A 25,137-nucleotide genomic window follows, 5' to 3' on the forward strand; every position below is an offset into this window, starting at 1 on the left:
CGATGAGACGCTCACACACATTATCTGTGTTTGCCTGCAATATAGTGCCTAGAGAGAAGTGACGTGCAGATTGCTGGACCAATTGGACAATCGTCCACTATCAGAAATAAAAGCTTTAGGTCAGTGCTGCTCCCAAGGGTATCCGCGCTGAAGGTCTCACTAGTGTTATAAGTTTCCTGCGATCTACAAGGCTTCATGATAGACTTTAAGAACGCTGCCCCCTACTGCTCCCTATTGTATGCGGTTGGTTTGTGCTCATTTCTCTTTCTATCTCCCCCTTCCTTTCTCTTTTTATCCCCCTTAACCCTTTCCCTGTGCAAGGTAGCCAACCAAAACTACCTCTGGTTAACCTCCCTACCTTTCTATGCATAATTTCTCTCTCTCACCACTTTCATTAGGTGACATTTGGGCAATAAACAGAGGCAACGATGGCAAAAAGTCTAACCTCGAAAAGTCTAACTTTGTAGCCAACATAGTTTAGCGGTCACAGCAGCAGTGCCAGGCGACTTCGCATTCCAAATGCCACATACCGTAGTTAACGGTAGAACCCTTTCACATGCCAGTACCGACCTCTTCATGCCATGTTTGATTTTTTCTTCTATGCTGAGCACCCGGTTTCTGTCCTAGCTTGCACGACCCCAAAGCACTCTCCGACTCTGGCACTGCATTGAAATGATGTTAATGTTGATGTGGCTTCACTCTTCCAAGCGTGCTCTGCATTTGCGCTTGGAGGCCGTTCCGATCTCTGAGGCTCGTTGTTCTGCCAGGCCGCCATGCCATCGTGATTTCACAGCAAAAAGTGTAAACGCTACGTGTTAACCAACACATACGCAATAAACTGGTACTATTTATGCGTGTACAAAACGCATTATGTTCAATGCCCGCTGAGTAGGGGATTTGACTTTACTACATTTCAAACGAAGCTACTGTTTAAGCAAGTGCAGTTTTACAAGGTTTTACTGTACATTGACTCTCTGGGTGGGAGCGTGGCACCCGCGAGGAGAAGGGCAAATGGCATTTGGTTTGAAATGTAAGCTTTTCCATGGTGTGCAGAGATGTAATACTTAGCAGACACGATCATTACCATGCATTGTACACACTGTGCTTGTGAAATCAAAATGGCCAGACCTGGTGAGGGGGCCTTTATAAAAAGACAATCTGAGGCAGGTGGTTATAAGTTGTTTATATAAAAACATGACAGCATTGTATAATTGTGACACCGAACACATAGAGCATACAAAAGTCTTTTAGAGCACGCAGAATCCTCGCAGTATTTACAGAGGACAGGAGAGGAATCGGGGTGGCACAAGCGGTAACAGCAATGCCTGACAGCACAGAAACAGGATATGACACAAGTACATAAATCTTTCCTGTGGGCTTATCCAGTGAAGGCCATTATTCAATATAAAAATAACGAAACTTTTTGCTCATGGGAATGCAAGTGCAACAATAAGCGATTTCCCTGTGGCACTCCAGGTGTTACACCGTCCAAATCAATGTAGGGTCCACGATCGTGTTCGTGCTCTTTCCGTTTGTGCTTCAATGATGCTTGCTGTACATGTTTGCAGTGTACATACGCCTGCATGTAACCCGCATTCACGAAGTAGAACGTCACTGTAACTTTCTTATTTCTTTCCAAATCAGCTACTCAGTATTTGCGCACCCCTAATTTATAATGCAATACTTTGCTTAAAATGGGAAGTTGCCAAGTCACAAAGCCATTCAGAACCAGAAGGACAAAGTTCAGGCAAATCCATGTACTGTTTCCATGCTGGCTGAACCACACCCTGCTTGCAGTTTTCGTAGGCATTACACTGACACGCGTACATTGCTTATTATTTGTTCATCATTATTCTGTAACTGCATTTCACATGCTAACAGCTTATTAAGTTATGGCTTAGGACAAGGCTGAATCGGAACTTTCTCGTATGTTATCGTTGATTCTATCTGTTGCCTGCGTTGTTGCCACACCTTGTGTAATGATATTGTATGCGCCACTTGAATAGTGTTGTACTTTCTGGAAGGCACGCGGGCACCGGGATTACACTGGTACCTTCGACGAGTCATGCATAAATAGCCGCCGCACTGGACCCGCCAATTCAGATTTTCGACAATCGACAAATGTGCTCGCCGCTATCATTGTGCTGAGTGTTACTTGTTCTGCTGTGCGCAGTTTCGCCCAGCAAAGAGTTCAATTCGTTACTCAGTTTTAATACTGCATCTTTCTTCACCATCACTACAACGTGACAATACTCTGCCTTGTACTTTGCAGGGAATGCGGCAGATGCTCTGCAAGTAGTGTGTTCTAGAAGCCTTACTCTGTGCGTGTCGCACTGCACTTGTTTTTGATCTGTGATTCTTTCTATGTAATGATACCTTCACTGACGAAGGGTTATATCAAATCTTGTATTTGTGCACATTTGTGCTCCCAATATGTGACGTACCTTGTTTTGATTGTGAGTGCAAACAGTGCACTGCTGCTGCTGTTGGTAGCTGAAACGTGCCACTTTGCACATTTGGCGGCATCCGCAGAGCCTTCCGTGTAATAACGGTGTCAGATTTTGCGACTTGAAAGTGTGAGACAATGTTGTGTGGAATTGCATGGCGCATACCTCTCTACCTACCTGTCGCATATGATGCTCAATTACATTTTGTGTTTCGAATGCGAGCAGTCAGTGGTCTCTTTAGTCTTCATAGCATTGCCTGCTATCTATATTTATTTATTTATTTACGTGTATGTGTTTTTATTGATGTAGTAATCTACATCGCTCAGTCGAGCATTATTGTAAGGGGATTGAGACAATGACACGAATGAAAATGTGGAGTGTGGTGGCAGCTCAATCGTGTGCCCCACCTGCAGGGAGCCGGACAAAGGGCTGAGCCAGTCGAAGCTACACCTGTTGTGCAAGTGTGAGGCTGTGCAGAAGTTTGTGCAGCGTGCCGACTACCAGTTCTACCAGAACCTGGTGGATGTCCTCATCCCCGACGTGCTACGGCCCATCCCCAGTGAGTTGTGACAACATGCGTGGGAAGTGCATCCCAAAGAGTGCCAACGGTTTCCTTTTTTTTTTTTCTTCTCTCTCTCTCGGTCTGTCTCTCTTTTGTGAAATCAAGTCAGAATCCACTATATCCAAGAAAACATACTGGCAACCATCATACCATCCTAAATAATTAACTGTGATACTCCTTTGAGCCAGTTTCGGCTTCAGTAAACAGGAGGTGTATATTTCATTCATTCATTCATTAATTCATTCATTTCCAGATTTGACTGCTGGCTTTAACATAGAGGCTTAATGATGTGTTATGATGTCTGGAACCCACCTTGGTTGTGCAGTGCAAGTGTAAACTCAGTGCCCTTCAATCAGGCCTGTAAGGTAATGTGAATAAATAAATGAAACTAACCCTTGGTTTACTAAACTTAGAACATTACGAAATAAAAAGAAACGTTTCTAAAATACTTCAAAACCTAAGAATGCTGCCTCCTACTAGGATTAGTACAAGGATTGCCTACAAGTTTACCATAAAGCATTAGGCGCAGTCACGAAGAAATATTATTCGCGGGACTTGCCATCACTTATTAGAAATAATCCTAAAAAACTCTGGCAAATAATTTCTCCACATAAGTCTACTAATCACATTACAATACATGATTCAAAACAATCTCTGCTTTCTGATGAAGGTTTTGCGGTTGCTTTCAATGCATATTTTGAGTCTCTTTTTACCCAAGAAGGTTGTTCCAATGTGCCATTTCCTCCTGAACAACCCTTTCATGGCTCCAATCACCATCACTGCCGAAGGCGTTGTGAACCTCATTCCAAATCTTAAAGTTTCTACTTCATCTGGCATTAATCACATCTACTCTAAAATACTGAAATATACTACTGATATTTCCAGTCGCTTTCTGTGTCTCCTCTTTAACCAGTCTGTAGAACCCCGCTGTTACGTTCCTCACTGCTGCGTTTTCCCGGCTGCTACATCGTTTTCATTTGGTGCCAGCATAGCTTCCATAGGATCCAATGTATAAGGAACCCCGCTGTTACGTAGTAGCTGTGAAAACGTTCCCGCATGATACGTCGCAACTTAGCACCGCGAACCCGCCTGGGCGAAAGTAGGCAACACGCTCCAACCGCCATTTTGGCTTTTGACGAGTTTTGGCTGAGCTTGGCTATGGAACTGGCTGCAAGCCGCACGCCAGTTCGAGAGGCAGCCACTAAGTGGCCATTCGTGAAAAATGCTCTCACTATCATCACTGTGATTACGGTCACCGCATCGTTGTTGGACGTGTCGACTCACGGAGGAAGGAAACTCAGGAGAGGCCCTGACATCACTCTTTGTGAAGCTAAAGTGAAACCGGAAGTTGGCATTGCTCGTGGCGTTGCTCCGTCTATCGGGCCAGCTCTCCTCTCTTGTTTACATTTCTCCCACGCCGTGCTGCGCGCAACCGGGCTCCTCGGACGCGCGCACTCCACAGCAATACTAAACAATCATTAGCATGTTAGCATGATTACGCCAAAGAGGGCAAAATTTCCTGCGGATATTCCTATGGCCGTTGCCATTGTCATGGCGCGGTGACGACGAGTAGCACGAGCCGCATGAAGCCGGGGATTTGCCAAATCCTAGCTTTGGAGAAGCCGTCGCAGCTCCGGACCTCCTCCGCAGGTACGTCGCACCTCACAGCGACGCTGACAGCAATGCGGCCTTCCAGGCTATTGAGAAACGTGTGGTGATTTCTAGCGAGCGAAAGAAACGGCAAGCCACCATTCTGGACTTTCTTTAAATCCTCAGCACACTTAGTGGAAATGTCTATAGTTGAAGCTGCACTTTTTTAATTCATTTTCGGAGCTTTCCTCACTGTTGCGTTTTCCCGGCTGTTACGTTTTTTTCCCCCAGTCCAGTGAGAAACGTATGAACGGGGTTCCACTGTATCAGGTGAGCTGCCTAAGGACTGGAAGAATGGTAAGGTAGTTCCCCTATTTAAATCCGGTGACAAGCACTCACCCTGTAATTATCGACCCATTTCACTAACATGCATATGCTGTAAATTACTTGAACATATTATAGCTTCTCATACCTACGGTCACCTTGAATCAAATAACTTTTCTTTCTCTAGTCAGCATGGCTTTAGAAAAGGCTACTCATGTGACACTCAGTTATTTAAATTCACGACTGGCCTACACTTTAACATAAACTCTAACGATCAAACCGATTGCCTCTTTCTTGATTTCGCAAAGGCGTTCGATACTCTACCTCATTGCCGTTTAATTTCCAAATTGTCTGCCCTTTGCATTCATTCATTAACACTATCTTGGCTACGTAACTTCCTGTCTTCGCGTCGGCAATTAATATTGGTCAAGAACATTTCGTCTAACTTTTGCAACTTCACATCCGATGTCCCCTAAGGCAGTGTGCTAGGTTCATTACTCTTTAATATACATCAACGACTTGCCCGCAACCTTTCATCCTCATTTAGGTTGTACACTGACGATTGCGTCATATACCACAATATTAAATGTTTTAATCATCATTTTACTCTCAAAAATGACCTTGAACAAAGCTATAGGTGGTGCGTAACTTGACAGATGCCCCTAATGCTTCTAAATGCAAGTTAATCTCGTTAATTCAAAAGCTTACTAACTCAGTGTTCCACTATTCGATTAATAATGGCATAATTTCGGCTGCTCCATCGTACAAAAATATCTCGGCGTTTGTCTTTCATCGGACTTATCATGGACAACACATGTAGCAACTGTCTCTTCCAAAGCTCCTCAATCTCTCGGCTGCCTGTGTAGAAACTTGCATAACACACCTTCTAACGTACGAAAACTAGCATATCTTACTTATGTTCGCCCACAACTAGAATATGCTTCATCCACGTGGTCATCATATCAAGATTACCTAATTCATATGTTGGAAACCATTCAAAATAGGGCAGCCAGATTCATCTCTGGCAACTACGACTATCATTCGAGCGTTGCTCGAATAAAAGAAGACCTTCCATTTCAGTCATTAGAAGATCGCCGTGTCATTGCTTTTTTATGTCTGTTTCACAGGTACATTTATTGTAATAACTTTCACTTTTGTTGCTTCATGCTCCTGTGTACACATCTCGTTGGATTCACGATGCACTTAGTTTCATGCGCATTCATGGTCAAACGCAGGCATTTAACTCATCACCACCACCAAGAGCTATTGCACATTGGAACAGTCTCTCAGATCACATTGCATCCATCTTCAATCGTGAAACATTCCGTGATAACCAGAATTCGTTGCGTATTAATATTGTGTAACGATGTAGCACTTTGCTATTTTTGTCATGTAATTACTGTTGCCCCCCTTACTCAATGCCCTTCAATGGGCCTGTAAGGTAATTTCAATAAATAAATAGTGCCTATGATGATGCTAAGCCCAAGTTCGCAGGATCAAATTCTGGCTGTGGCGGCTGCATTTTGATAGGGTTTAAATGCAAAAACGCTGATGTACTTACCATGTTTACCCAAGTCTAACAAGAGCACGTGATCAAATTTCAGCTGCGGTGGCTGCATTTTGATAGGGTTTAAGGGGGGAAGTGGTGATCAGAGCTAACTTTTTTTGTTTGACCTAGAGTAACGAAATTTGGCACCCACACTCAAAAGTGTCTGAAATAAAAAAATATGCAGTTTCATTACGATTCCTTAACTAGTTTTCAAGTTACAAAATGTTACATGTGTTCTGCTTGTGGAAAACCTGTAGTTTTAATCTTTGCCCAAAAGAGCACTACAGTGTACAACAATTCCAAAAAATTATTAGCTGCTTTGTTTTTTTTTTACACAGATAATGTTCACTTTTACTAATTGTAGCAGAACTTGTCATTCACATATTAGCATGCAGAAAAAAAAACTTAGCTTTCAGCAAGATATTGAAGACTGTCATACGCTAAAGCACACTTCAGGGAGTACATAAACACAAACAGAATGAAAATTGGTTAGGCATTCCAAGGCCACCCTTTCCACAGACAATGCAGAATGCCCAAAACTCACTTTTGAGAAAATGTCTCTCAAAGTTCTTGGAGCAGTTCACATCTCACAAAATGCACCACGATTGTAGTTTTGCTGTATATTTGCTTACAGGTGACTTTTTGGGTCTCTGCCCTTTGGTTTGCACAGTTTGAGGTGCCAACGTGCGAAGTACCTAGCCGCGCAGTCCCAGGTGCCGATGCGCGAAATGCCTAGTCGCAGGCTCGAGGAGTCGACACTTGATGTGCTTAGTCGAGCAGTTCGAGGTGCCGATGCACGAAATGCCTAGACGCGGTGTTGTGTATAGGGGGCGCTGTCAATTATATCAAGTGTATATAAGCGATTGCCATCGGAATAAAGGAGTTCCGTGGTTCCCCGTCAATGCATCGTCTTGTCTTATCAGTTGGCGCTTCGCGTCACAACAATCTGGCGCAGTCGGCGAAGCTAGCGAGCTAGCGACGAACTGTTTTCCCTTACCTGGCTCCGTGCTGTTCCAAGGGGCGTCACCTACGAAATGGCAGCGTACGGACTACCGCCATTACCGCCTTTCCTGGAGACTCCTGGAGATGCGACAATTCCATGGGAGCAGTGGCGCGATGATTTCACAAATTTTCTTGAAGCGACGGGGATGGACGCGCAACCGCCGCTACGGAAAAAGGCCATTCTGCTGCAATGTCTTGGTGTCGAGGGACGCCGTGTTTTTCGCACATTGGGCCCAGAGCCGGCACGAACGTCAGACACGACAAAAGCCGGGCCGGAGACAAGCAAAACAGCAGGAAAAGACGGGACGGAGGCAAGTGAAGGGGATAGTTACACGGAGGCATTGAGCCTATTGGAGCGGCAGTTCTCAAGCACCGTTAACGTACTGGTCGAGCGACGTCGATTCACGTTACGTCGGCAACTGCCGAACGAGCCGATACGAGAATACGTCAGTGCTCTCCGACAGTTAGCAAAGACGTGCGACTTCGGGCAATTCTTGGAAGCGGCTCTACGAGACAGGGTTGTTGACGGAGTACGGAGCACTGAGTTGCGACAGAAATTGCTCGTGAAGGGGTCACAACTGACGCTCGCAGAGGCAGTGGAAATGCTACAGACGTACGAGCAGGCAGCGGAGGGGGCTGCGATCTATGACCAAGGGTCGTCACAAACGGACATAGTGCAGCATGTATCTCAAGGCAAAAGTCCAGACAGCGACGCGGCAATGACGCCGGTGCGCAAGTGTTACCGGTGCGGCTCTACAAGGCACCTAGCTAATTCACAGGAATGCAAAGCACGGGGGAAACGTTGTTCCCAGTGCCACAGAATGGGACATTTTCGAGCGGTCTGTGGCAGGTCGGCAGAGCGGGACGTGCGGACGGTCCGAAACGACGGCGCTAGCGAAGAGGACGTGCTCACTGTACTGGCGGTCAGACAAGTGGAACGAAGGACTTTGGTCGTAGACGTCGTTATTGAGAACGAGCCACTTCAGTTGCTGGTAGATACTGGGTCGTCGGTGTCTATTTTGCCAGACCACGTTTATCGAGCCAAGTTCGCCAACAGCTTTCCTTTGACTGCGGCTTCAGCGACGCTGCGGGATTTTTCACAGAAGAAAATTCCGGTCTTGGGATGGTTCACAGCCAGAGTTGTACGCGGGAACAACTCGGCTTGCCTTCGATTTTACGTTGTTCCCCAAGGCATGGCATTACTAGGACTGGATGGGGTTCACCAGCTGCAATTGCACATCATCGGTTCTACACTGGAGTGTTTGCAAGTCACGGTCAGCCCCCAGTCGCTTCCTCCTGAATTATGTGAGTTTTCCTTTCTTTTCGCTGATAAGTTGGGATTAGCGAAAAACTTCGTACATTCTGTGAAGCGGCGTACAGATGTAAAACCAGTAGCAGCGAAGGTTCGACGTTTGCCGCTGACGCTGCGAGAGAAGGTAGCGGCTGAACTGGCAAGATTATTGGATGCAGGCATTATAGAAAAGGTCAGTGCTGCGGAATGGGTGTCTCCTATAGTGGTTGTGCAGAAGAAGGATGGAACTATTCGTCTATGCGTCGATTTACGCGAGCCGAACAAAGCAGTAGTCATTGATGGATTCCCTTTGCCACACACTGAGGAACTGTTGCATGCGCTGAGCGGAGCAGCATGGTTCTCGAAACTGGATCTTGCTGCAGCCTACCATCAAGTGGAATTAGCCGAAGATAGTCGCGAATTAACGACGTTTATTACGCACGAAGGCTTATTTAGGTTCCGCAGAGTGTGTTTTGGCCTCGCATCGGCACCAGCCGCGTTTCAGCGAATGATGCAAGAAATCTTGAAAGGCTGCAAGGGCGTGTTGTTTTATATCGACGACATCATAGTCTTTGGAAAGACTAAGGACGAGCACAACCGTAACCTTCGCGAGGTATTGCATCGGATCGCTGAGGCGGGGCTGCAGCTAAATCAGAAATGCTTGTTCGCTGTCAAGGAACTCTCCTTTTTGGGTCATCGTGTGAGTGCAAGTGGTCTTGCCCCACTCAAGTCAAAGGTGGATGCTGTGATTAAAGCACAAACGCCTGCCGATGTAGTCTCGCTGCGGTCTTTCCTTGGGCTCGTAGGCTATTACTCACATTTTCTTCCCAATTATGCAGAGGTGGTGGAGCCGCTGCGACGACTTCTTCGTAAAGGACAGAAGTTCGTGTGGGATCAGAGCACTGAGGAGAGCTTTTGCAGGATCAAGGAGATGCTGTCATCATGCGGCGTGGTGGCTATGTTCAATGAGTCTTTGCCTGTACAAGTGACCACTGACGCCTCGGCATATGGACTGGGAGCTGTGCTCCAGCAGGTAGTCGACGGAGAAGTACGTACAGTGGCATTCGCTTCGAGGACACTAACTCCTACAGAACGCAAGTACTCTACTGGGGAACGAGAGGCGCTGGCATGTTTATGGGCTTGCGAACATTGGCACGTTTATCTGTGGGGCCGCAGGTTTGTCTTACGAACTGATCATCAGGCTTTGGTGACACTGCTGTCCACAAATGGGGTTGGAAGACGCCCACTGCGTATTGAACGCTGGTGTGCTAGACTTTTGCGATACAACTTCACTGTGCAGTACACAAAGGGGAACACCAATGTCGTTGCGGATGCACTTTCTAGGTTACCTTTGACCTCTGCAGAGGACGAACCGGTGGAGGAAGTAGTTGCTGTGGTTTCCAGCATGATCACTAAGAGTGAGTTGCAAGCAGAAACAGCTGATGATTCATTATTAAATGAGGTGGCGCAGCATGTTACGTCCAGATGGCCGGAAAAGGGCTGTTTAGCTGGAAATTTAAGGTCTTTTTTTCGTATAAAAGAAGAGCTGTCGGTGATAGACGGGCTACTGTTTCGCGCGGAACGCGTCGTTCCCCCATCGACACTCACTTCCAGGCTGGTCATGATGGCACATGAAGCACATCCAGGCATTGTAAGGACCAAACAACGGTTAAGGGAACAGTACTGGTGGCCCGGAATGGACAGGGATGTGGAATCGCTGGTTAGCAATTGTGCTATCTGCAAAGCATCAGATAAATCGGCAAAAACCGTAATGGCCCCATTGGAGCCAGTAAAGTGGCCCGAGAAGCCGTGGGAAAAGCTGGGAATCGACATCGTTGGGCCGATGGAGCGTGCCCCTCCGGAGTGCAGGTTTGCAATCACTATTATTGATTACCACAGCAAGTGGCCCGAGGTGGCATTTGTGTCCACAATCACTGCGCAGGCAGTAGTGAAAGTGCTTTTGGAACTTTTTGCGAGAGAAGGGTACCCGAAAAGCATTGTGACTGACAATGGGCGTCAGTTTATGTCGACATGTTTTGAGCAGTTTTTACGAGATCGGGGAATCCAGCATTGTGTTGCAACATTGTATTACCCGCAATGCAATGGTCAGATTGAGAGGTTCAACCGCGTTCTCAAGGAATATATTCAGGTCGCGGCATTGGAACGAAGACCACTGAAGGAGGCAATCTGGGACTACCTGGGTGTTTACAGGGCCACCCCACATGCAACTACAGGAGCGTCACCGGCTTACCTACTGCATGGAAGAAGACCCAGAACAAGATTGGATGTTGTTGGCCTCCCAGAAAGGGAATTTTTCGAGGAACCGCGTGCCGCCATGGAAAAGTTGAAACAGCGCGTTAAGGAGCAGCAACAACGAACAAAAAAGTACACCGATGAAAAACGAGGTGCCAGAGCGTCTACCATTGAGCCAGGAGATTTCGTAAAAATAAAGCAAGGCGGACCAAAGACGAAACACAAGTTTTCTTTGCCGATCCAGGTGAAGAGACGAGTGGGCACGAATTCGTTTTTGCTGGCAAACGGTACGAAATGGAACGCATCAAAACTAACAGTAATTGGTAAAGTTGGGACAGGACAGGCACTAGCTGACGCGGTTACAGCGCAACGCAGTGCGGCCTCGGGGTTTTCCTGCGATCTGGATCTTCACATAGGGAAGATGGCGGAGCAAAATACCCCTACCGCCGACGAGAATCAATCTGAAATGGTGCCATCAGAAGACATCCAGGGAAGCGCCAGCCATTCTGACGGTGCACAGCCCACAGTAACGGAGTCTATCCTAGAGGTTCCCGATCAGCAAGACAATTCTCGATCGCAATTGGCCACAACCACAGCACCATCTCGCACCAGGCCGGAACGAACAAGAAGAGTGCCAGCACGATATCAAGACTACGAGCTTACCTGACAGTGAGAACGTCGTTCGTTTCATGTGATGTGAAGTGAGTGCGCGAAAGTGGATTGATTTTATTTCCTTTCTTTTTTTTGTTAATGAGGGGGAATGTGTTGTGTATAGGGGGCGCTGTCAATTATATCAAGTGTATATAAGCGATTGCCATCGGAATAAAGGAGTTCCGTGGTTCCCCGTCAATGCATCGTCTTGTCTTATCAGTTGGCGCTTCACGTCACAACACACGGGCTCGAGGAGTCGATACTACTTGATGTACGTAGTCGCGCAGTCAGAGGCACCGATGCACAAAGTGCTTAAGCGAGGGTCCGAGATGTCTGCGCACTATGTGCTTGATCGCCGAGTTGGAGACTCCTATGCGTGAAATGCTTCACGACGGGTTCAAGGATTGCGTGCGAGATGTGTTTGGTCACGAATTCCGAAACGCCAAGTGCTGAAAGGCTTAGCCGTGTGTCCGGATCCCGCGCGCAAATCTTGGTCGCGATGTTCACGTTGCGCCGATGCTCGGTATGCTTAGCCGCGGGTCTGAGACGTCCACAAACGTTATTCTACTTGCTGCTGGCGTAAATGTTTGACAGGAGCGGACAAGCACTGCATTATGAGGACGTGACAACGCACACAATCTTGCAGCTGAACCAACTGAACACTTAGGCAGTTGAGGTGATCCCGAGCAGGCACACGGGGCTGTGAGAAAGAGAGGGGTGGTACGAACCGCCTTTCTAGGGGGCTACTGTCTGAGGAAGTCAGGGCAGTGCCGCACAAGCGCAGTTGGGCTAAACCACTTTGTCTGGGAGGGGCTGTCGACAGCTGGCCCGGGTGCCCTGCGGGAAAGCCAACTTTTGAGGCAGTTTTGTGCTGCTTGAAGTTCGATATATTTAAAGCGGCTGCTACTTTCGCTCGATTTAAGACAAACCTTTAGCTCGGGTGCTCCAGTCTAAATACACGTAAAAGGAGAATTCGTTTTTCTCGGCAACCACTACACCAAACTTGACAAGGTTTATTGCGTTTAAAAGAAAAACATAAAATCTAGTGACTTTTGATTTCGAATTTTTTTATTTAGTTCGTCAATTCTTTTACTAAAAATTGGCAAAAATCGCAAACTTTCAGAAAAGGAAACTATCAAGTTTACAATTCCGTAACTCGGCAGTGAAAAATTATATCAGACTTCTGTTAATTGCATCTGATAGTAGATCTAAAGCAAACAAAATTGATATGTTACACATGAGTCTAAAGAAAATGAGTAATGTATAAATACACAACATAACAAATTCTCGTAATATGTAAATTGACATATCAAATTTGTCCGCTTTGAATGATCTAATAGATGCTGTTTACAGTACCACGATATCTGTTCTTGATGGAGAGCTATTAATTTGTAAGTTTTGTGCTCCTGTTCTTTTTTCGAACCTTTCAGTTTTTGAAAATTCTTTCAACAGAATTCAGGCCGTAAATCGATATTCTGCTTCCAACAGTCACTAGAATTTAACTTTCTCTCTCAAATGCAACACATTTCGTTAAAATTGGTCCAGGGGTTATCTCAGAAAAGCATTTTTGTGTTTTACATGTATTTGAATAGGCGGCTTCAGAGTTGGGCTTGAGCTAAAGCTTCCTCTTAACCATACTTTTTGCTATATATTCTCATTGTAACATTGTGGTGTTCAGAAACTGTTCAATATACAGGGTAATTCGATGTACTAAACGAGTTCTATATAGTCGGGTTCGGCTGTAGACAAAGTGGCTATGCGTATCTGAAAATAGAAACATGTGACCTGGATGTTTTAAGGCCGTTCAAATTTATGGACTTTGAATAGTTAATGTCCGAGGATTTGCTATCTCTGCATGTAGCAGACAAAGTAACAAAGAAAAAAAAATATTGTTGAGGAAACTAAGTCACCGACTAAATTTTCAGACCTGGTTGATTACTCATAATTCCCTGCGGCAATGCCACGAGGTCTTCAGAACTAATACAGAATGGTGACTGAAATTTCATACACCGTACAGTGTCTCATTTGATTTCTTGGAATGATGCGCGTGTGCACGATGTCGAAAACATGGCCACCACGAACCAAGTTGCCACCATTTGAGTGTTGCCTGTGCTAGCTGTGCCCTCACTTTTGTTGCTGAGACAGTTCTGTTTTCCAAGTGCCGGACAGCCACTTCAATGCATTTCATTGACTGCACCAAACCCGATGAGGCATGCTGATTAGGCCTAGCCAGCAGCAGTGTTGGGAGTATATGGTGGTACCTGAACACGATAACACAAGGATTGGGCATGCAATCACTTGCATGGGCTGAACTGGCAGCAGTTCGTGTAAAGCGGAGTTTGACTTCTCGGGCGATCAGCTGCGCCAGCTACTTCAAACACCTGCAAAGTGTGCATGTGTGCGTACTGGTGGGAGCAGCAGAAACTCGCATGTGGGCATAAGACCTAAAAGCTCCGAAATAAATTTGCTTGTAGGGGTTGGGGGGATCCTGCTGCTGTTCTTGCTGTTTTTTACTCTTTCTTGGTTCCACATCATATTTGTATGTCACCCTTTATTGCACCATATACAGTTTAGCTAATAGCTCACCTCCAAGCAAGATATCATAAATTAGCATATTGAAATACATCCATTCAGCAAGTTTTGTCTAAATCTACCCAAAAGTAAAAAATAATTTTTGATGCAAAATCTTGACTGACAGCAGTCAAGGTTGCACATGCAATATCTGCACTTCACGATGACATGCATTGCGGTGGTCGCACACATAGGGAAGAGCCAAAGAGCGACTTCCGGTACGCATTCAGTATCGAGGGTGCACTGTGATAAGTGGCCGAGCAAAGGCTTCTCTGTTGCCTAGGCAACCCCTGTGCGCTGGAGAAGCACTGCAGCCGGTTTTCTTTCTTCTTTTTTTTTTTATGAGCTCTATTACTAGAGCTCAACCCAGCTCCTCAGGCGCGGCGGTGTCGCCTTCAATGACCTTTGACCCGATGCCATACCACGTGACACCGTGACGTCACAACAGAGGAGAAACGGGGCTCCAACTCGCGCCGTCACTCGCAGCATCGCCTTCAAGGCTGACCACGTGACACCGTGACGTCATGACAGAGGAGAAACGGGGCTCCAACTCGTGCCGTCGCTCGCGGCGTCGCAGCGGTATATAAGCAGCTGCGCTTGCCTCTGCTAGACACTCACGAGGTGAGATGCCTCCTGGAGACAGAGCTGCTCGTTGGAATGAGAAGCGAAGGTTGCGGCGTGCTACAGAGACTGATTTTCTAGGTGGCTTTGGCTCAACTCTTGCAAGATGGGCTGGGTGGGAATCGAACCAGGGTCTCCGGAGTATGAGACGGAGACGCTACCACTGAGCCACGAGTACGATGCTTCAAAGCGGTACAAAAGTGCCTCTAGTGAATATGGTGTTGCCTTAGAAACGAGCTGTTTCTAAGGCTCAGGCGTGCGTCGCTTGCTCAGGCGCACATTTCGTTGCTCGACACTCACCGCGTCCAATGCGGGGCGCATAGTCGCTGCGCCGTAGCCCATTGTCTTACACCCCTTGGCGGGTCGACGGGAAAGCGGTCGCGTTCCACTCTTGAAGGCGAAGCAAAGTAACGCATGAGTTGTTTCTTCGTCTAGCCGAACCAAATATAGCCAAGCAACAGCAGTTCACCAGGCTAAAGGCTAAACAGTGGTTCAACTACTATAATAAAGGCTAGTATGCTTCGTATCCTGGGCTTAACCTTAGCTAAGCCACAGCCATTTTTTTATTTCATGATTGTTCCTCCCCCACATCGAACTCATCAGTCTACCCTCCCATCGACTGGCGCACTTGGTCTAAGTGTATGCTTGTTACCACACTTGTGTGTGGTATTTCCCGCAGAAGCCGCACTATTACTGGTTTAATTTGTTTAGCGTGGCTGTAGTATAAGCGGTATGCATACAAACAAGAGTTCTATGGGACGGTAAGCAGGGGTCGAAAATGGCTGCATTATAGCCGGTGCTGCATTGTAAGTGGTAATACTATGTCTAGTCTAAGCTGCAGAGGGTTTAGACAAAGTCTGTTGAGTTCCATTCTCCCTGTAAATGAACAGGTCACATAGCTTCTTCTGGTGTCTCATAGATTTTGTGCATTTCTGCATCTGGGGAGATGTGTTTTCGAGGCACGCTCACATTGGTCCTAATGAAGTAATTTTGCTGTCATGGGATGGACACAGCTTACGCAGAGCAAGAGTAATAGTAGCCTTGCGTCTAATTAATTATTTGTGACAAACGATGGTGCTGTTGTGTTGCGTGCCCTTCACCGCCACATGTCTGACCCCCTTGCCTGTTTGTGCGCAGGCTCCTTGACGCAGGCCATCCGGAATTTCGCCAAGAGCCTCGAGGGCTGGCTGACGTCAGCCATGCAAGGCTGTCCCGAGGACATGGTCAAGATCAAGGCAAGTGCCGGTCGTGTGCTTGTCCTCTCATTAAAGAGATGCCAAAGCAAAACACAGTCAAATTATACTGAAGCATTCTTTGAAACTCTTTTCATTTACTTAGTGGTAAAAGGTCTATTGAACTACAAGAGAAAGGAAAGTTTCACATCACTGTGACATCATGGGTTTCAAGGATTTTTCATATTTGGTTTTGTGCCGTAGTAAATGTTCTCAAAATATCCTAAGTCCAGTAAAGTTGAACTACGTCTGAAGGGAGAGTGAAAATCGGACACCACAGCAACCTGGTGCGGCAACTTCCAAGGCGGCTTTTGTTGTTGCATCTCTTTTCTGCCGCCGCCTTATCAGTCATTCCCTTGTGGTATTACTGGTTGGTTGTAGAAATTCCGCAGAGAGCGGTTACGCTACCCCGCAGCACACAAAACACTGAATAAATCTCAATCCACCACTTGGCGACTACTTCAGACGCAAACTTTCCCGAACCCCGTGCTATACAACTGCATTTACCCCAATGCATACTCCCCACTCTGCAAAGCATGCGACGCCCGCGCTGACCTCGATCACATTATCTGGCAATGCCCCAAAGCCTCACTCATCAACACCTACCGCACTAACACTACACGCATCATGACTGCGGCCGAGCAGTGGGAAACTCTGCTGCTCAGCTTGGACTCAGAGGAGCAGCTCTGGGCCGTCCGGATGGCCGAAGACGCCACCAGAAAGCAAGGAGCCGTCTGAGGAAAGAGGGGCAGTGGAGGTTAGCCTTCCAACCCCCACCTCCCCAGGACCCCATCAAGGACATAATGAAGTTTTATTTATCTCTCTCTCATTTACCAACACTACCCAACTTACTTTTCATTCGGCAGTACTGTTGAGTTCATTTATAATCATGGTAATAGTTTTGTTAAATGTGGTCATTATACACCCTATGCTCGTTACAACGGACTCGCATACAACAGACTTTTGGATATGCCATATTTCAGCCTTAGTTTGTGCTACTTATTTTATTAATGCAACAAAGTTCGCTTTTAACGGACTGCACTGTAACAAAATGTTACGGGGTAAAAAACAGTCAGACGTATATTTACAGGATATTTACAATAATCGTAGCGGCTGACAAGATGGTAGACAGCGCACGAAGTGCAGAGCGTCGTCTTCTTCCGACCAAGCTGACATCTTCTTCATCAGCGTGTCACATGACCTCCGGCGGCGGAAGCACCGGCTCAGTGCTGGTTAGGAGGCGGGCGAGTGATACAACTTAAGACGCGCGACATGGACCACGTCGGAGCGATGCTGAGCCACGGTTGGCTCAAGAGGGACGATTTCGTACGTGACGTCAGTTACTTTACGCAAGACACGGTAAGGGCCAGAGTAACGTGAAAGTAACTTTTGGCCACAGTGGATGAAATTAATGGCAATTTTTTTCAGAATCGGGCATATAAAACACACTTTTGCCACGAGCTGACAAGTGACTTGCGAGGGTCAGCCAACGATTGCGGCTCAATATGACACGTGCAAGGGATGAAGGCGGGGTGGAAACGTGCCGTCTTCTTTCGCGTGCGAGGTACGGGGTGGGTAGGCAAGAGAGAGGGGGTTCTACTCCAGTGGCTGCTCCTTATGGCGTGGCCGCCGTTTCTTGAAAGTGAAAGCTCTGTGCGATGTGGACAAAGTGCACGCACACGCGGGCGCCGTATGTTGAAAGTGATCTGCGATGCATTTGAGCAGTTTTTAGATGCTGTTGGTGTTACTTGAGTAAATAATATGCAGTCTGCCGTTTGCCGAAAATTTTCTAAATGCGGGATTGCTATCAAAAAAAAGTTTTGTTGTCGCAAGATATGAAATGCATCAACTCCTATTTGCATTCACCAAGGATTCCAAAATATTCCATTGCAGTGAGAATTTCATTGCCTCAGGATTTCGTTGTCGCTTGTTTTGACTTAAGTTAGTATTACTTAGTGCCACTGTTTACTGTGACAGCTGGCCTTGCTCACACATGTGCTGACCTTTCTCCTCGACAGATCGGCGCTGTGAGTGCTTTTGCACAAACACTGCGGCGGTACACCTCGCTCAACCACCTAGCGCAAGCAGCACGGGCAGTGCTCCAGAATTCATCTCAGATCAACCAGATGCTCTCCGATCTCAACCGGGTCGACTTCCACAACGTCCAGGTATGCCAGGGAACAGTGCAAGATATTTGGAAGAAATGCCACGTAGGGAGTTATTTGTCTGATTATTTCACTCAGTACTATTGCACACTTGTAAGGTTCTTGAAAGCCGCTTAGACTGCTCTTGCATTGTAATGTTTAGTTTTTAAAAGTATTGATGTCAGTCAATGTGTCAAATGACAGTAGCTCCGACATGCTGTTAGAAGGCAAGAATTGCCATATTTTTTCACTTATAACCTGCACCCCTAATTACAACAACCCAATAAAAGAAAGATATCCATGTGTATAACCCACGGAAATAACTGCATATAACAAAGCTCAACTCATTCCAAAAACAGTCTCCATTCACGGATGCACAACACGCCCACATTGTATCTTTGGCCAGCGACTCAACACGAAGTATCTCCCCCCTCTCGTTGGCGATGCTGATAAAGCTGGATTCACACAGTGGGCATGATTGTGAATGATTCAGTCACATGAAATGAAAGGGATCACTTTTCAGCTAGCACTCACATGACAGAGGATGGCAGCGCAGCTCGAGTAGCCCTCACACATGGGCAACAGGGACGGAGCAAACGTAACGTGGGCTAAAATTCCAAGAGTGATTTGACTCTGCCGTATCGCAAAGCACTTTGCACTGACCGAGAGAGCTCCGCGGGAACGGATGACATGCGAGTTTGCCGACACTGCGTGCACTATTCTCGGTAACTACTAAATTCAAAATAGCGACCCATAAAGAGCAGAGGAATGGGCAACTTTGAAGAAGAGAAGAAGGAAGCTTCAACACACAGGGCTGGGGAGAGGAGCTGAGCTTCTTAGGAGATAATGGAACTTTGAATGATGGAAGACATTGCCTTGAGGTGTGGCTTTGCAGCAGTGTGCACCACGCTGTAGTGGAGACACACCTCAAGTCGCCAACCACCAAATCGGACACCAATAATCTGGACATACTCGGTAATTCGTACAGCTTCATAGCACCGCCAATGGCCCCACAGACTTCATTTGTAAGGACGACCAATATTTTGGGCAGATGCCAGCTCTACATTCGATTATCTGTACTCCATCCATGGCTGTAGCGTATGCCGACTCTGATGCCATTATCTCCTCTGGCAACCTTGACGAGACGTCAAGCGTGGCCTCAGTGATTACACGCTAGACAGTAATCCCCAAGGCCGACTCGACCACAGCCACCCGAAGTGAACGGACGTGCCGTCGGCGCTCTCTGGACCCCGAAATCTGCCCTAAGAGAACGTACGTGCCGTCGGCGTGCACTCCAAACCGATCCGACGCGAGCTTTGCCCGTCGCCCCCTGCCCGAGCCTCCCGAGGCGCGAGCTTTGCCCGTCGCCCCCCCGCCCGGGCCTCCCGAGGTGCCGTGTGCTGTGTGTGCCAGTCACCACGGAATACGCACGAATCCCCTCCATTTGCACTGCTGCTGACCTCTAAACCTACATCCAAACCTTTTTTGGACCGTATTGATGTCGGAAAGTCTGCTCCTGGCCAGCCGCTGCGCTGGGTCTTGCCTCGCTAGAGGCTAGGCCTATCACTGGTAGCGCACCCACCCCCAACAGCCGTGGAGGTGCAATCGCAGGGCGAAGGCCTCGACCCGACAATGTTCAGACCCAGTGAGTGGACCACGATACTCCGCGCGTACAAGGGAGGCAAACCAAGCCCGGAAACGCTGGTAGTGCCTCCTCATGCAGCCCTTGTTCGAGATAAGCCTGCCGCGCCCGCCGTCGGTGCTCCGGCCGACACTGCCCCTGCGTACTTCAAGCCGACATACCGTGCTCAACAACAACAGCTGCGCGTGATGCACGCAATCATATTGCGAATTAAGCAACTTGCTTCACTCCCTCCTGGCACTATAAAAGTAGTCTTCCGGCCAAAAGGAGCCCTCGCTTTGAGCGGAGCCATGGCGCAGCCACTCATGAAAGCTCTGCGAGTCACTGCCGCTGAGTGGGACCTAGGAGAGTTTCACCTCCGGATTCTCCCGACTAATAACACCTTCACGGTCGCTACACCTCACGAGTCAATGGCCCTTCACCTCGTCCAACTCAAGGAAGTGGTCCTTCAAGAAACCAGTTACCCCGTCGCCACCTACATTGCATCGCCGCCTGCTGCTGCGCACGGAGTCATCTCGCAAGCCTACTGGGCGGAAACACCTGAAGAGATGCTACAGGACCTCCAGACTCGCAACCCGGAAGCTGATATCAACGCAGCCCGCAGAATGGGTCCCTGAACGCAGAACGAGCCCACAGAAAGGACCCTTTCCATATTGATCACATCTGCTCATGGCCCAGTCCCTCACACCATACGCTACATGAGTGTAGTGTATAGATGCACGACGTACAAGGGAAGTCCAGACGCGTGCACAAACTGTCGTCGACCGGGCCACAGATATGACGTGTGCCCCCACCCCAAGAGTGGTCTCTGCCCGTGGTGCAGAGACAAGCATGAGCCGCAAGATGTTCCCTCCTGCATCCCGATCTTCGTTCTCTGTTGGGGGCAGCACCTCACGGGCACCGGCTTGTGCAATTCAAGAAATGCCACCACCAAACGACTTAGCCCACCACCCTAGAAGACAAAGTGCCCTACCAAGAAGGACTTTCCCCCGCTTAGCATGACCCTCCCGTCTACCTCTCCGTGGGCTTCCAAGGCTGCCAAGATAAACATCATGACCTCCCAGAACTCGGACGTGAAGGCTCTGCGGGATGAGGTAAGGCAGTTCAAGGCAGCCCTCTCTACCTCCACCCCTGCTCTACCCCCTGCTCTACCCCCCACTCTGCCATCCCCATCTTCTTCATCCACCCCATCCGACCAACCTCCTCAGAAAAAGAGGTGGCCTGATGAGAGCCCAGTCCAACCTATAGACCTGGAAGTCAAATTTCAGGACCTCGCCTAAAGCCTAGAAGCCAAGCTCTCAGAGCGCATTACTGTGCATGTCACTGCACAGTGCCAGACTATGATTGAAGCTACCATTACCGGTATAGAGGAGAGGGTCACATTTAGCATCATGGCCAAGATTGAGGAGCATTTAGCTAACCTTATGTCTTGACTCTCGGCTGCCTCTCCTCCCGCAGTCCCACCTTCTGCATTCATCCTTCGCCCCGCCACCCTTCAACATGGCTCCTCTGAGGCACCATAATTCCTTACAAATTATTCAATGGAATTGCAGGGGCTTTCGGCAAAAGCGCGACCCTCTGCTGCAGATTATCGCCAATTCTTTGTCTCCACCAGACATTATCGCTATCCAGGATGCCAATTATTGCAAGCAACTGCCAGGATACGCTGTTATCCCCTCTGACTCCACTGATCTTCCTTGGGTGGTTACATACGTCTGTAACACCTTGCATTACGCGGAGCACGACATTACCTCCTCTATTGCTCAGACCTTCATCGAAATTTTACCCCACACCCCTGCACAATCTCCCCTGTTCATTCTTAACTGCTATCTTCTCCCACGACAGCCGATTCACCTACTCGCTCCACTCCTTAAATCCGTAACCCAAATGGCCAGATCAAACCCTCTACTGGTTGCCGGCGACTTTAATTGTGCTCACGTGGACTGGCGCTATCGGCAGAGGCACAGTTTTATACAGACAGACAGACAGACAGACAGACAAGAAACTTTAATTGGTCCTAAGGGACTACGTTGCCGTAGTCGCGGGCCGCACCTGCGCCGGGGGCGGAAGACCGTGATTTTCAGCCCTGTCGCAGGCCCTTTGGACAGCCCGAAGCTGGACTTGAAGGTCGTTGCTCTTGACGGTCTTGACGGTCGTTGCTCTTGCTCTTCACCTGACCATCTTTAATGATTTTAGCCTACCTACGCGGGCTGGTAACAGTGTTACTGCCGATACTAGCCCAGACCTTGCGCTTGGTAGAAACTTGGCTCACCTACAGTGGGAAAGAATGCAAGCCACACTAGGCAGCGACCACCACCTAATTCGCATAGCAGTGAACTATCGCTGACCTCAGCGCAAATTTCTTGCTAGGCACACTAATTGGGATCAGCTCTGTAAATTTAAGCAAGCGCAGCCAGCACAGGCCCCCTTCGACCTAGACACCTGGACTACTCAGTTACAGAAAGACATTCGCCAACATACCCAAACGCTCAATACTACCCCAGAAATCCCCGTTATCGACAGTAAGCTCGGCCACCATCTTGAAGCTCAAAAGAACATAACGCGAAGGTGGAGAACTCAAAAGCACAACAGGAAACTAAAACTCCAACTCCCCCAGCTTCAAGCTTCCCATCCAGTTATCCCATCCCATATCCCATCCAAGCAGACCCACCCAATTATCGCCCGATCTCACTTACATGTATTGCCTGTAAACTTTTAGAACACATCATATACAGCATAGACCTATTATAACGTAACCGCCTATAGTGCGGGACCGCATATAATGCGGCTTTATGTGACCACTAGTACGCCTCCCATAGAGTTTAATGTGTCAGCGTACCGCTTAGTGCGCGATCGCACATGACGGAAGACCGGGTATAGTGCGGTTTCTACGAAGAGAAGGGAGCGCACCCCCCGGCACTACAATGCCCGCACCCTCTACAAAAAGGGAGAAGAAAGCCACGAAATCCATCGCAAGAGGGGAGAAAAATAGAGGAGAGAGAGACTGTACAGCGTGCGAAAAAAGAAGCGCAACTAGCGGCCTTATCTATTGCTTTTCTTTGTGCAGCGCCGCGAGGGCGGGGCCATGGCAGGGCCGAGCCAGACCGAGCACCTGCGCCGCCGTCGTAACGGGTGGGTCCCACTCAGTGGGAGAGAAGGGGACACATTGGGGAAGTCAATTTGCTGGGGGTGGCCGGTTGACAGGCTGGCTTTGCACATGCGCCACTCTTCTGCTTTTTCTCCTGTGTGGGTGCGCGCAAGTCGTCGTCTTGTGCTACCGAAGTGTGCTGCCAGCGTCGTAGGCCTAGCTACCGGAAAACGTGTTTCATTCTCTTGCGTTTGTGTTGCGCTGGGCTAAGTTGCCATGGCGCCTGATCCTTCCAACTAAAAAAAACGGCAAGCTTTATCCCTGGAGACGAAGCAAAGTGTTATTAAAGACGTCGGAAGTGGCCTAAAGAAGGTTTCCGTCGCGCAGAAGTACGGCATCGCCGACACAACAGTGTCGGCAATTTGGAAGAACAGGGACAAGGTGCAACAGCAACTGCAAGAAAATTGTGGATCACTAGAAAGGAAGCGGATACGTTCATCAAAGTATGAAGATGTCGACGCCGCTTTATTCAACTGGTTCTGTAAGGTGCAAGTCCCGAATGTGCCCATGAGTGGTCCGATTCTACAAGCAAAGGCCAGGTCATTTGCAAACTTGTTGGGCCACGATAGTTTCAACCCATTAAATGGGTGGATTCAGCTATTTAAGGACCGGCACGGAATAAGCTGCCGTATTATCTCCGGGGAGAGCGCACAAGTTGATGATTCTACTGTTCAGGCCTGGCTCAGTATAAACATGGAGACCATGCTGGCGAAGTACGCGGAGCGGGACATTTACAGTGTGGATGAGGCTGGCGTGCTTTACAATTTGCTCCCAAACCGCACACTCGCACTGTCCCACGAACGCTGCTCCGGTAGAAAGGCTTCGAAGGAGCGGTTTACCGTTCTCTTCTGCGCCAATATGGATGGCAGCAACAAGAGGCGCTTATTTGTGATCGGAAGGTCGGCGCGGCAGCGCTGTTTCAAAAAAAGAGACTGCCTGCCGATTACATATAAGGCCAACAGAAAGTCATGGATGACTCGGGAGCTATTTGCAACTTGGCTTAAAACATTCGACGAGGACATGGTGTCAGAAAAGCAACAAGTTGTCCTAGTTCTTGACAACTGCAGTGCCCATCATGTAAGTTTAAAGCTCAGTGCAGTGAGCCTCAAGTTCTTGCCCGCAAACACCACAGCCAAGAGCCAGCCGATGGACCAAGGCGTAATCGCTGCAGTGCAAGCGCATTATAAAAGACGCATATGCGAAAGAGTGCTGATTAACCTTCAGCGAGATGAAGCAATGAAGGTAAACCTACGGAGTGCTATCGACATGATCACGGCATCTTGGTGGCAGATAAAAGCATCAACCATCGCCAAGTGTTTCGCAAAGGCGGGGTTTGTGCACAACGCCGTGGTCAGCGAACCTGATGTGAGGAGCGACGATAGCCACTGCAGCGACGATGTCGACGAAGTCCTCAACGCGGATGATGTGTGGTCGGATCTGGTGAAAAAGAACATTGTTGGACAGGACGACACATTCAAAGGTTTCGTGAACGAGGATTGCGATGACTTTGTCTGCGAAGAAGCAGACTCAGACGAAGCAATTGTAGCAGCAGTGCGTGATCACGATGACAGTGTATCAGACTATGACGACGACGAATGAGACAGCACACCGGAACTTTCGCACAGAGATGCACTGGATTACATAAGCAAGCTCAGGGTGTACTGCACGCAGAAGGGCTTGAGCGAGAAAGCTTCCCAGCATCTGATAGCTGTTGAAGATGAGATGGTGCATAATGCGGTGAAGGCTCAGCGCCAGACGAAGATAACGGCATTTTTTCATTGATGCAGAAAAATAAAACGTTTTGTTTAGTGTCCAATTCTGGTGCTTTACTGCGCGTTAAGTTGTAAAATACGTAATAAAAGGTGGGTTGACCATATTTGCATGTGAATAAGAGTCTAAAAATGGCGTATTTGATATAGTGCAGTACTGCTTATAATTCGGATTTTCCCGACTCCCGCGACCTACGTTATAAGCGGTCCATGCTGTGTTCCCAAATAGCGTCCCACCTCGACAGAAATTCTTTTTTCTTTAGCAAACAACATGGCTTTTGTCCAGGCTTATCATGCGAAACACAACTTTTTGAATTCACCACTGATCTCCACCTAAACTT

The 25,137-nt window shown here is 48.0% G+C and overlaps 1 protein-coding gene across 3 annotated transcripts in view; it reads left to right on the forward strand.

Moving 5' to 3' along the window:
• Nucleotides 1–25,137, forward strand: part of LOC135911243 (DNA-binding protein RFX2-like) — a 166,541-nt gene that overhangs the window by 114,920 nt on the left and 26,484 nt on the right. For all 3 annotated transcript variants that reach the window (XM_065443434.2, XM_065443435.2, XM_065443437.2), the window contains 3 exons: nucleotides 2,861–3,006; nucleotides 15,999–16,096; nucleotides 18,112–18,261. In XM_065443434.2, the coding sequence (XP_065299506.1) occupies nucleotides 2,861–3,006; nucleotides 15,999–16,096; nucleotides 18,112–18,261 (394 nt within the window). The remainder of the gene's footprint in view (nucleotides 1–2,860; nucleotides 3,007–15,998; nucleotides 16,097–18,111; nucleotides 18,262–25,137) is intronic.

Source organism: Dermacentor albipictus, chromosome 9 (assembly GCF_038994185.2).
Source record: "Dermacentor albipictus isolate Rhodes 1998 colony chromosome 9, USDA_Dalb.pri_finalv2, whole genome shotgun sequence".
Classification (NCBI taxonomy): domain Eukaryota; kingdom Metazoa; phylum Arthropoda; class Arachnida; order Ixodida; family Ixodidae; genus Dermacentor; species Dermacentor albipictus.